Here is a 12,450-nt window from a genome sequence, read left to right on the forward strand (position 1 = left end):
TTCCGGCATTAACAATAGGATTGCGATTGAAAATGAAGACCAATATGATGGTTATTGTTGCATGTGCAATTTTACATAATTTAGCCATTGGTTTTAACGATCGCTTGCCAGAAACTGACCTTGAATTTGACGGTGATGACGAAAACATAGTTGTTGGTAATCTGGAAGGAAATTTTGCGATGAGAACACATCTTGTAAATACAGTTTTTTCTGAAGGAGTTCAAAACAAAGTTTAATAAGTTTATTAGTACTAATATTACAATTTATATTTAGGATAGGATAATTATTAATTTAATTAGGAAACTTAAGAAAACTTAATAAAATTCTCCAATTCCAGTTCTGCTTTTCTAATTTGTAAGTTTTTTAATTTTAGTTCTTTTTGAAAAAGTATTTGTTTTTGTCGAATTTCCACATTTACTAAATATAACTTTTTTTCATATATTTTCCTCTTAATGGATGTATTGCATTGAAGTACATTAAGTTTCCTTTTGCGTGGGTTTTTTTTTGGAATGGAGGTAGAAGGACTTTGGGGTTCGCTGTTATCAACATTCCCTAAAAAAAAATTACTTCAGAATCAAATTAATTTCTTAAAAATATAAATATTACTTAAAAGTCATATAAAGTGTCTAATTCCAAAGTATACAATATCTACTTTAAACAATTTGAAAAACAAAAAAGAATCGATATAGCAATCTTTTAATTCCATTAGACGTTTTTTTGCCCAAATATCTATTATTTAGATCTATTGACGTTTTACCTTCTGTTTCCCCTCCAAAACTGTTGTCGAATTTATTTTGTAAACGAGTAATATACACATCCTTCTAAAAATGAATACTTCAGGATTACTAAAATGCTTTAAATGAAACCTGTAACTTACATTATTTTCCGCTCGTTCCTTTTTTACAACTCTTTTTGAATTTTGGTAGAAGATTTTTAGAGATTGAACATCTCTAGGCCCTTCTACAGTTATTGCATTAAATTCGTCTTTTATTATTTCCCAACACTTCATCTTGTCTCTCATCGAAACGGCGTCAGTCTTCTTGTTTTCGATGATGTGCGAATATCTGTAAAAGATAAAATGGGATAAAACGAGGGAAAGTATAGGAAAATAGAGCTTTCGCTGATAAAGTGGAAGAGGCTTATTAAAGAAATACATATCTGCAGAATTAGGTTCGCAAACGTCACCGTTTGAGATTAATTATAATATTAATATCATACAAAGACTTTTAGTAGGTAGGTATACAATATTTGGTAATTGTGTAATGATAATTAAGCGCGTAAATTTCGAACCAATTCTTTTTAACTGCATTCATTTTTTTCGAATCCTGAGAAAACTAATAAATATTTTTGAAAAATTTAAATGCAGAATTAAAGATTATATTACTACCGAGAGCCTAAAGTCCCTTAGAATAAACAAAAAGTTTTTTTTGAATGAGATATTTCAAATTAAAAATCACACTAAATTTTCTCTTCTTTTTCACCCCTTTAACTTATTAAAATAAACATTATAGAAATTTTCATGGACTTTCGGCCCTCACTAATAATGTAATCTTTCAATCTGCGTTTAAATTTTTTATAAATATATTCTGAAGCTATTTTCTTGTGGCATTTTAAATTAATTACTATTTAAATGAGAATAAGCCACAATTAAAGGTTAAAATACGTTTATTGACGTTTCAATTTCCACTTCGGAAATCGTTCTCAAAATACAATAATTTTTATAAATACTTATTAGTTTTCTCAGGATTCGAAAAAAACGAATGCATTTAAAAAGCATTGGCCCGAAATTTTGCGCCTATGCTTTTAAAGTTGGGTATCTACCATTCAAATAACTATGTTAACTGCATATATGACAAATGTAGGAGATATTTAACATACAAAAAATAAAACTTACCTTTCAAGTATCTGAATCAATTGGACCTTCTCTTGTCCGGTAAAATTTTTGGACCGCTTCTGGGATTTGCTCTCCATACTACTGCTTAGTTTCTATTTTTTGATAAACCAAATATGTATCAAAAAATGTATATAATAATATTTTGAGTACTTCATAGCTAGAACTTTGCTAAAAAACACAAAAAAAACTGCGTAGAACCAGTTGAACGGACCAACTTCTATGATTCTTTAAAACGCAACAAAATGTGTGACAAAACGCAAAATAATAAAATAAATCAGTCAATATAACCTCATAATATAACGTCAGACTGCGTTGTCGGAAGTACGCTCAATCAAATAGACGCATGATTACAATTAGTAAATTTAGAATTTATGTTTTTATCAAGCCAATCAAAGTTGATAGTAATTAAATATTTGATAACAATCAATTGATTTAATTGGTTGAGTTTACCGAAAGTACAAGCTGAATATAGCCGCAAATGTCAAACAGGGAACAAAAATCTCACGAGAGGCTAATTCGCCCAAGTGATGCCGACGTTGCCAAATGGTAATGTGTTGGTCTTCTGTCAGTCACAACCACAAGGCAATGTGAAATCACTGTGAAATGTGAAGGTATGTGATTTCATTTGAAAAAAAAAACAGACTTTGAAAACTGGAAATGAGAAATCGAACTTGCAAACAATTGCTCTGACATTTTAAAAAGTAAATGTAACAGTACCACTGTAGATATACTTTATTTTAATTGTAATAGAAGTAAATCAAATATGTTAAAATATTTAACTGAATAATTAAATATTCATAGATTTTCTTTATAAGTTATGTCCCAAAAAATACAACAAAGATCTAGATTACAAAAGGGTCAAAGATCACGTAAGATAGCAATTCATGTACAAGTACAATTAAAGTAATTATAGGAAACAACACAATTCTTGTAGAATGGCAAAAACATCATTATGGTCATACCAGAGAATTTCTTTAGTCATAGTTTTGATTCACAACATATTAATTTAGAAAAGAAAGATAAGAACATAATAGGTTCAAAGCTAATAATCTGAGTCCCACAGCGAAGGTAAAAAAATTGTCTTTCTTTTTTTTCTGACTTACAAAATTCTCTCCGAGTGTATTAAACATTTATTTCTGGTCGTTTTAAAATTCTAGAAACTAAAAAGACATATTGATTCACAAATCAGATTTTTTCCATAAAAAAGAAGAGAGTGCAAGTAAACTCCAGTCTTATGAGATCTATTAAACAAGAACTCAGCGATATTAATGAAAATTTATAACATTCCAATGAGGAATCATTTTTTATATTTAAATCTATATAGCCATCACGACATGAGTATATCAATATTAAATACTTATATATACATTTTCTAAAATGTGGAATTTTTATTGTGTTGCAACTTGCAAATTAAAATTTCTTAAATAGAATTGTTGTGTAGTTTTTATGTACGAATGTATTAATTTAATATACTAATTATATTTTGCAACAGTTGCTTTAAAATAATAAAAAAATGTACAATTAATTCTAGAGTCAAACAGAAACGTTAGGAAAATATTGACCTTTTCCTTATAATAACAAATAATAACATCGTAACCATCAATATAAAAATTTTACAAGTGAAGTTTTGTTTTACATAAAGTATGTATTCCTTGCTATTAACGAATCAAATACTCAAAGTATTTATTTCTTTTAAAAAATAACTACAAAAATATTTCATTCTTTTATTAACAGGGAAGACTTCATTCAAAACAATGAAGACTTTATTCAAAACAAATCAATATTTTGAATAGTCTTCATAAAAATTTTTCATTTTGATGGTTAAGATGTGTTTCCCGAAAGAGGATATACGCGTAATACGCCTCCATTATTTAAAAATCGCGCTAAAATCTAGGTAAAGAAAATCTGGCAACGTCGGCATCGCTTGGGTTAATTAGCTTCTCGTAAAATCTCGGTTTAGCAGTGTTGGCATGTTTTTATAATGTAGATGCTGTAGGCTTCAAATATAAAAAGATAAAGCTTTAGAAAAGTACATTTTGTTTATATTATGTTATGAATTCTGCAATTTTTGATTTATATAAAACAAGAATGAGAAAATATTTGTTTATTTGAAGATTAATTGCAGTTAATTATTAGAATTTTTTAGCAATTACCCTTTGATAGATTAGGGAATAGATTTGGCAATCGTCAAATCAGCAGTTGCCAGATTGCATAGATGGTGGAATTAATCTCTAGAGAGAAATGTTTATTCGTTATCGTTTCATATAAATTAAAAATTGCAGAATTCATAAAATAGTATAATCGATATGTACTTTTTAAAAGCTTTCTGTGTTTATATTTAAAGCATACATTAGATGCATTCTAAAAAAATCCCGACACTGCCAAACCGAAATATTTTAATTCTTGGTTTACATTTGCAGCTATAATCAGCTTGTACTTTCGGTAAACTCAACCATTTAATTTTTGATTAGCGTTCGAATAATCGGCCCATAGTCGAAACCAATTTATAATGATAACCCGATTTAAAATTATTTATCTATTTTCGAAAGTAAAATTTTGTTGTCTATCAAAGTTGGCAGCATTGATATCTAAACATCAAATGTCATTTAATTAGTGTCAGATATGTCTGTCAAATAATGACCTTACAAATTATTTTAGAGTAACATATTTTCATGAATTACAAAAAAATTACTGCGTATTTTAAATAAATATGTGGCCAGTTTTTGGTATTATCAGAAAGTTACTTAAACTGAGATAACTTATATCTGTCGTCAAATGGACAACACATGCAACTTTCATTCAGTTATTTTTAGAGAATTTTATTTCAGATTTCCAACATCAAGAAATTCACAGAGGATGAAATCGTGTATGAAAAACTCTTGACTTTCGAGCCTAAAGCAGAAAAACATGAAACTTTGTCTGATCTATTCAGAAACATCACCAAGAAGCAGCAATTAGGAAAATTAGAAAGTTCATCAACAAGTGAACCAACTAACAGTTTACCCACATTTAAGACAGCTAGAGAAGCTCTCGAAGAAGTGCAGCCGGAACAGAACAACCGTCAAAAGAGACTCAGTGCTTTTTTCAAAACAGCTTCAGAAGTTTTAGCTGAAGAACGTGTAGTGAGAAGTGAACTATTCAAATCTGATTTAGAATCAAGAACAAACATGGGTAGTGGTAAGAAGGATTTAAAATCCCTATTTGGTGATGAATCGGATGAGGAGATGGATTATGTTTTAGAGAGGAAATATACAAAAACTTCTGAAAATCAAGGTGAGTTATTTAGATACTTCAACTGATATTAAGATATATCCACTATACACAAACAAGAAATTTTTAGCTAAAATTAATGTACAGAGATATACAAACAGTTTTTTTTTTAATTTGATTCTTTTAATTATAAAATGGGAAAACTTTGATGCCTGAGAAAAAATGGTTTAAAGCTAAAGTGAAACCTTAATTTGAAAACATTGTAAAAAAATTAACAGTCTAGTAGACCAGATTTTTATTGTCATTTCACTGGCAAAATGGATTTATTTATGGAATTATTATTAAAATTTAACAAAAAAATATTTGAAAAAATTTATATAAAATCAGTTTCAAAATGTCTAATGAACTGTTCCCATACCTAATTTCCACTACTTTCTATTACCAAACCATAGGAAGCAAGGAAGAACAAAGAAAACATGGAAAGAGGGAATAACTAAAGCAATTAGTGCTAGACATCTGGGAGAGGGCTAATGAAACTATATAAACCAGAAGTTAGGCATAGGATCAAAAATCATTAAATGTAAGAATATTCTGTAGAAAACGTAAGAAGAAAATTGTTTTTAAATGAAATAATAATTAAGGAAAACCTGTTCCCATATGGGACTACTAGGTGTGAACCCAATAGATGTTTGTTAAGTGTTACTTGGTATGAAAATTGTAAAAACAATCAATACTTAAACATACAAACACAACTTTACTTAAACATCCAATCTATGCTCATCTTATTTTGTTTTCTGGTACAGAAACCACAAAATGATTTAATCCATGGTACCTACTTAATTAATTAATGTTACAATATTAGTAATAAAATTTAATTATTGTCTAAAAATATTATGTAATCTTACACTTCTTGATGGAGACCAAATGGGAAGGTTACCTTTGCTTATAATATTAATTAAAACTTGTTACTTTTGACTATTTATAATATTAAAAGATTTATTCTTTAATAATGCAATTACTAGAATTCTGATAATTAAATATAATAAAATAAGATTAAAACCCTAGTACAAAGTAAATCAGAGAGAACAACACAAAACTACCTGATAGTTAACAACTTTGAAAAAGTAGATAGCTTTATCTATTTAGAAGTCAAGATCACAAAGGACAACATTGACAATGCAGAGCCTAGTAGAAGAATCATCCTAGCCAATATGGCATACTTTCCTATGAGCTCGATATTTAAATCACTAGATGTACATCAAACAAAGAACTAAGATACAAATCTACAAGACCATAATTTGACTGATAGTGAGCTATAGATGTGAAACTTGGGTGTTAACTCAAAAATCTGTAAAATACGTAGACATCTTTGAAAGAAAGGTACTGAGACAAATACTAGGCCTTATAAATGAGAACAACAGGTGGGGAATCAGATACAATTATGAAATGAAATATATATATACAACCTTTATCTCAGTATGTCTGCCTATAACGTCTTCAATGGGCAGGCCATGTATTTAGGATGGAAGAAAACAGGCTTCCAAAAAAACTGTTTAATGCAAGAATGCAGGGGAAGAGACCTGGAAGACTGAGAAAGCGATGGGAGGATAATGTGAATGGGGATGCCAGAAATCTCCATAACAGTTGATCATGGAGGAGAATGTCTAGAGACTGTAACAGATGGAGAGGTTTGTTAAGGTAGGCCAGGGCTTGAATTGGGCTGTAGAGCCATGTGATGGATGGATGGCGAAAAAAGTTTAGTTACAAGTTTTGCTAATTAGAAAGACGATATGTAGGTTATATTTATGTAGCAAATAAGCAATTATCTTGTATATGTAGGTTTTTATTAATAATTCTGTCTTTTTTTAATATTTGGTTCATTTACCTTTATTTTAATTGTGATAATGTTTTTTTTTCAACACGTCAAATTCTTGTCTTATAGCAACCAAATTCAATCTTTGAAAATATACTCAATGCTTGTATGTATGCTCAATACATAATGCTTGTTATTTATATTTACATTGCTTATTAGATGACAAGCATGACAAATCTCCAAAATACAAACACAAGTCCAGCAGTAAAGATAAAGACAAAAAGGATGACAGAAAAGCTCATAAATCTAAGAAGAGAAGTCATAGTAATGACCGTAAAGAGGACCAGAAAAGGTCAAAAGAAGAAAGCAGAAATAGCAGCAAAACAAAAGAACAAAATTCTTCAAATATGCATATTACGGAACTGTTTGAAGATACAGAAAAACTAACACGATATGACGAATTGGATACTTTTAGAAATGCAGATAATCCTGAAGAAAACAGAAAGGACATACATTTGGAGGATACAGCACCATTAGGTAAGCAGTATTTTTTTAGTATTGAATTAATCAGCATCCATGGTTGGATCACTTTTCAGCATAATTTTCTATAGTCTTTTAATATCATAGGATTTTCTTAGGTTGTCAAGAAGTAGGTCTAAGCTTTAACAAAATGCTATGTTTTCTTGATTGCCTCAAAAGATAGTGGATATTATTTGCTTCATTGTTAACAGATTTCTGTAATTCTGAACTTTTTATTCTTTTAGTTTAATTTTCTGGCCTAGCTCTGTTGGAGAATCCTGATGATTTTGTTAAAAACTGGCGCAAATTTGTTTTCTTTAAGTTCTTATAGAATGCGAGCGGTTTACCCCTCTAAACAGAGCATAAAGCGATCATTTTTTTTGCATTTATACTGCACCAAACCTTTTTTATTCGATTATATATATTTTTTTCAAGTTCAAATGTATTTTTTTTTAATTTTTCAAGTGGACAGGAAATTATTAACAAACAACTTTTTAGAATAGCTTCAATTAAATTTTTTTTAGGTGTATCTCATCAAAATAAATACTTTTTCCATCTTGGTAATTTTTCGAAAAATACTTTCTTTCCAAGTTATTTATAATTTTTTGTTGAAAAAAAATTAGTGATTTTTGGTATTTTTTTCTAAAAAATCACTAAATAAATTGCAATTCTATAAAGAGCTTGATAATCTTTACGTACAAGTAAGAATATTTTGACAAGGATAAATGGATTCTATCTTGCTTAAAACATGGAACCAAATACTTATTTAGAATATGCATTTCGAGCAATCTATCGCTGTATACAAGTATTATGTTAATAATCGTGTACGGTCGCAGCGATACAGGGCTTAGAAATCTGCTTAAATTTAAAATTATGTTTTCACCAAGATAGAAACCACTCATCCTTGTCAAAATATTCTTACTTATACGTGAAGGTTTAAAGATTATAAAACTTTTTGTAGAATTGTAATTCATTTAGTAGTTAAAAAAAATCCCAAAAATCACCAATTAAGTCATTTTTTCAACAACAAATTCTAAATAACTCAAAGAGAAAGCATTTTTCAAATAACCAAGAGAGAAAAAGTATTTACTTCGATGAGATATGTCTAAAAAAATTTTACTCAAAGCGATTTGGGCAATTGTTTTCTTGTTATGAGTTATTTGTTATTAATAATTTCTGGCCCACTTAAAAAAATGAAAAGAAAATACATTTAAATTTGGAAATATATATACAATCGAATAAAAAAGGTTTGGGATGGTAGAAGTTCAAAAAACATTTAGTTGATGTATTCCGTTTCTAAGCGTCTTTTTAGCCATAAACCGCTCACCTATAATATAAGATAGTAAGATATAGGGAGTATTTACAAATTCTAGCCTATAGTTGTGGAGTTTATAGAAATATTGACTTTGTTTTAATTTTGAAGTTACACAATTATTTCTATAATGTTTAATTTTCGACTTTATAAGACACAGCAACCACTGAATCAAGAAGTTGGGAAGATGATGAAGAATATACTCAGCAATCAGATGTCAGCAAAAATGAAACTAAAAACAAAGAAGATCTTTTTTCCAGAATTAATGAAGAATACAACCCTAACAATAAAAGCGAAATAAAGAAACCTGAACCAGACACATTGAAAACTAAGCCTAGTGTACATGCGAAGGTAAATTGATTTGATTATTAAAGTTGTATATTTTTTTATATTTAGCATCTATTATTTACTATCTTTATTGGGAATTGACTACAATTTTAGTTTAAAATATGTTTATTTTGATTTTTTAATTTCCACTTCAGAAATCGTTTTTAAAATATAAATTAAAATTAATTTAATTTTCGACCCAAAATAAAAATTAAGTGAAATTTAATTTGTATTTAATTTGTAGGGTAGGAAAGCCCTGTATCAGGATTTATTAAGATCTTTTGTGTATAACCCTGTTGTGTTTTGGCGTAGTGGGTATATTGAGTAAATAAATGCCGTGTTACTAAGTAAAGTTACTTCATTGTCTACACAAGTCGTTTATTACGATGGTTTATTGAAAAGTCTTAGCCTACTATAGGAGCAAACACAATTTGAAAGTCAAAGTATTGTATTATTCAACATATTCTCCTCTGAATTGGATACATTTTTATTACAATGAACTTGCAACGCTTCTAGACTTTAAAACAATGATCCTGCTCTGTAATACAGGGCAGCTTCTATCATATCTTTGTTGGAAGAAAATTTACGATCTTTTAATGAACTCGCTAAAATGCTCTATAAGCTCTGTACATGACTGTTTACTCACTGCCTTACTAACGTAGTCACTTGATGTTTTGGGCAGGAGAAGGAATAGGTTTTTGGGCAGTCACCACAATTGAGCTTGTATACACCACTGCAAATCAAACTCAGAATTCAAACTTTCACATTACAATCAATCGCACGTCATGGAAAATACCTCCACGAAGACTGTATCGAATGGAATTTGTAGCTTATGTTGTGTAGTTTTCAAAAACGTATTTGTGTAATCGAAAAGATATAGTTTTAAACGTACCTACTAGATCGTTTGTAATGTGAAAGTTTAAATTCAGCGTTTTTTAAGCATATTCAAGTGCCTCACATTATTTGCCAAAATTCAAAACCGAAATTTCATGCTATGGGTTTTAAAGAATAGGCTCTAGTAATAGAAATTCCATAGCGATCGGTCAATGAAAGTAATACATTTTATGGATCTCATGAGAATCATAAAAAATGGCAAAAGTAGAGCAACGTTTATATATTTAACACCTTTATTAACTGATTTCATTTGCGGCAAAACACAAAAACTGAACACGAAAGCTACACTCTTCACCTTTTAAAACGCATTTTGATTTTCGTCGATAGGACACTGTGATCAAAAGATCTCGAATTTTAACCGACGAGTTGATAAAAATTTTATTTAAAATTTTTATCAACTCGTAAAAATTTAGGTTGCTTCAAGCGTTGTTTCTGAAAGAACGGTTCATTCTACACAAAAAGTGCTAATAAACATTTTTGTTTCAAATTATATTCGCTACATTTTTTATTTGAAATATTTTTTCTACGGTGCAAAGAACTTGGTAAATCGATTTTTTTCGTTTGCTCCCCCAATAAGTGGGGATTTTAGGGGGAAGCCGGGGTATAAAAGTGGTAAACGTTTTGCATGTTGATTTGGGTTCCAAAATAGACACTTTCCATAAAATTCAACTTGTTCGTATGATTTTTAGAGGTTTAGTGACACTTTTGTCTCTGGCGACTGGAGTATTTATGGTCAATGAAGATATTCTGACCGAAATAAAATTATAGAATTACATAGAATGGTTTCTATAATCTCAAGTTACTTATAAAACGCCGACAGTCTGTTCCCTGTTCAGAAGGGAATCTTCATTCTTTTGTATAGGTGAAACCTTTGAAACAAACATATACATGTGGGACGATGACGATTCCAATCGATTTTAAGGTTTACACGATTTAATGACTAGAATATACACATCGTGCACGAACAGTTAATCATAACGCTGCACCAATTGCTGATTGGAACATGCTAAATGCAAACTTAGCAGCTATTTACAAGCCAACAGCAAATTTAACTATCGATGAACAGCTCTTCTCTTCCTCTATAACCTCACTATCCTTGGCACTTAAAAAGCCATACATTCCTAAAGAAATGAAAGCTTCGAAAATAAGAGAACCCTTGCCAACTGTTTTTGCCTTTCATCAAACAGTTATATGTTCTTGTGTACCGAAGCTGTGATTTTGCTCAGCACTATGCACTATGATAATAAGAAGTCTAATGCAGTACATAAGAAACCAGAAATGATTTTTGTTTTATAATAAATACAAAACTGATGTTAATACAGTGGATCAAATTGCGCGAGATGCACTACGCAACGGCTACCGTGCAGGTGGTCACTTGTTTTTTCGACAATATTCTCGACATCTCCTGACTTGCTGCTTATATTGTTTATTACGAAAATAATAAAATCATATCAAACAGTATCAGAGTAGAGAAGAATTGGCTATGCCATTAATTGAAGAGCGAGCTTCAAATCAGCAGATCATGTAACACCATTCGACAAAACTAGCAATTGAAACTATTGCGATAAGTCGATTGTAGTTCTATTAACTACTGATAGTCAACCAGAGACAATACTGGCAGGAAACTTGTTGTTGGATATACGTGTCACAAGTATGTGCTACATATGTCACAAGTCCCTATTTGCAAACGCGGAAAGACCAGAAAGTGCTGTGGTTAATGCCAATAGCCAGTCTGTGATGAGCATACCTAAAAACTACAAAATGTATAGAATGTAGTCATTAATTTTATAGTAAATAAATGAATCATTGAAATTAATATTTGTTTACTTTATAGTTCTTTACTCCCTGTTTGCATAAAAGTACTTATATGAAATCCATGATTTTCAGTTGGCCGATACATGTCTTTAATTTTAAAAGGAAAATTTTCTTGGCTCAAATAAATAAAATAAATCCGTAAGCTCATACATCTATGGAGAATTTGTCAAATCATGGGATTTGGGAGGTCAGAAAAAAATGATTCAACAAAATGTACGGATTGGCAACACAAGGATTAATATGAGTTTAGCTCAATTATTTAGGACGGCTGTGAATAAAGTTCATTATCATCATCAACCTGTATGCGTCTACTGCTGGACATGATCTCCCTCAGTTCTTTCCATCTGTCTCTGTCTTGTGCGGCTTGCATCCAGTTACTGCTAACACGCTTCAGGTCGTCAGTCTATCTGGTTGTTGGACGTCCTCTGCTCCGTAGTGCTTCTTGTCTTGGTCTCTACTCGACAATACGTTTTGTCCATCGGTTGTCTAATAATCTGGTGACGTGTCCTGTCCAATTCTGTTGTTGTCTGTTGTTTTTGTTCTACGACGTATTTCTTCATATTAGATTCGGTCTCTCAGAAAGACATCTAACATCTGGCGCTCCATAGCCCTCTGAGTCACGCGAATCTTATTCACTACCTTTTTTGTGACTATTAATGTTTTCGC

General features: G+C 30.3%; 2 protein-coding genes across 2 annotated transcripts in view; one reads left to right on the top strand and one right to left on the bottom strand.

The window, feature by feature from the left end:
* Positions 1–12,450, top strand: part of LOC140437155 (ATP-dependent DNA helicase Q5-like) — a 56,585-nt gene that overhangs the window by 28,511 nt on the left and 15,624 nt on the right. The window contains exons 10-12 of the mRNA XM_072526498.1: positions 4,723–5,167; positions 7,137–7,454; positions 8,903–9,099. Coding sequence (XP_072382599.1) covers positions 4,723–5,167; positions 7,137–7,454; positions 8,903–9,099 — 960 coding nt within the window. The remainder of the gene's footprint in view (positions 1–4,722; positions 5,168–7,136; positions 7,455–8,902; positions 9,100–12,450) is intronic.
* LOC140437156 (uncharacterized) lies at positions 228–2,361 on the bottom strand. The gene is made up of 4 exons (XM_072526499.1): positions 1,895–2,361; positions 878–1,064; positions 758–821; positions 228–552 (listed from the first exon to the last, which is right to left on the bottom strand). Exons 1-4 carry the CDS (start codon positions 1,969–1,971, stop codon positions 305–307), a joined length of 576 nt encoding a protein of 191 aa, XP_072382600.1. The 5' UTR covers positions 1,972–2,361; the 3' UTR covers positions 228–304.

This window comes from Diabrotica undecimpunctata, chromosome 3 (genome assembly GCF_040954645.1).
Source record: "Diabrotica undecimpunctata isolate CICGRU chromosome 3, icDiaUnde3, whole genome shotgun sequence".
Lineage (NCBI taxonomy): Eukaryota > Metazoa > Arthropoda > Insecta > Coleoptera > Chrysomelidae > Diabrotica > Diabrotica undecimpunctata.

What these genes read in the sequence shown, in the direction of transcription:
- LOC140437156 (XM_072526499.1), bottom strand. Translation starts at nt 1,971, where the DNA reads ATGGAGAGCAAATCCCAGAAGCGGTCCAAAAATTTTACCGGACAAGAG. An exon ending in AGGAACGAGCGGAAAATAAT is followed by an intron (nt 822 to 877) that starts GTAAGTTACAGG and finishes ATTCATTTTTAG; the next exon opens with AAGGATGTGTATATTACTCG. An exon ending in TTTTGGAGGGGAAACAGAAG is followed by an intron (nt 553 to 757) that starts GTAAAACGTCAA and finishes ATTTTTTTTTAG; the next exon opens with GGAATGTTGATAACAGCGAA.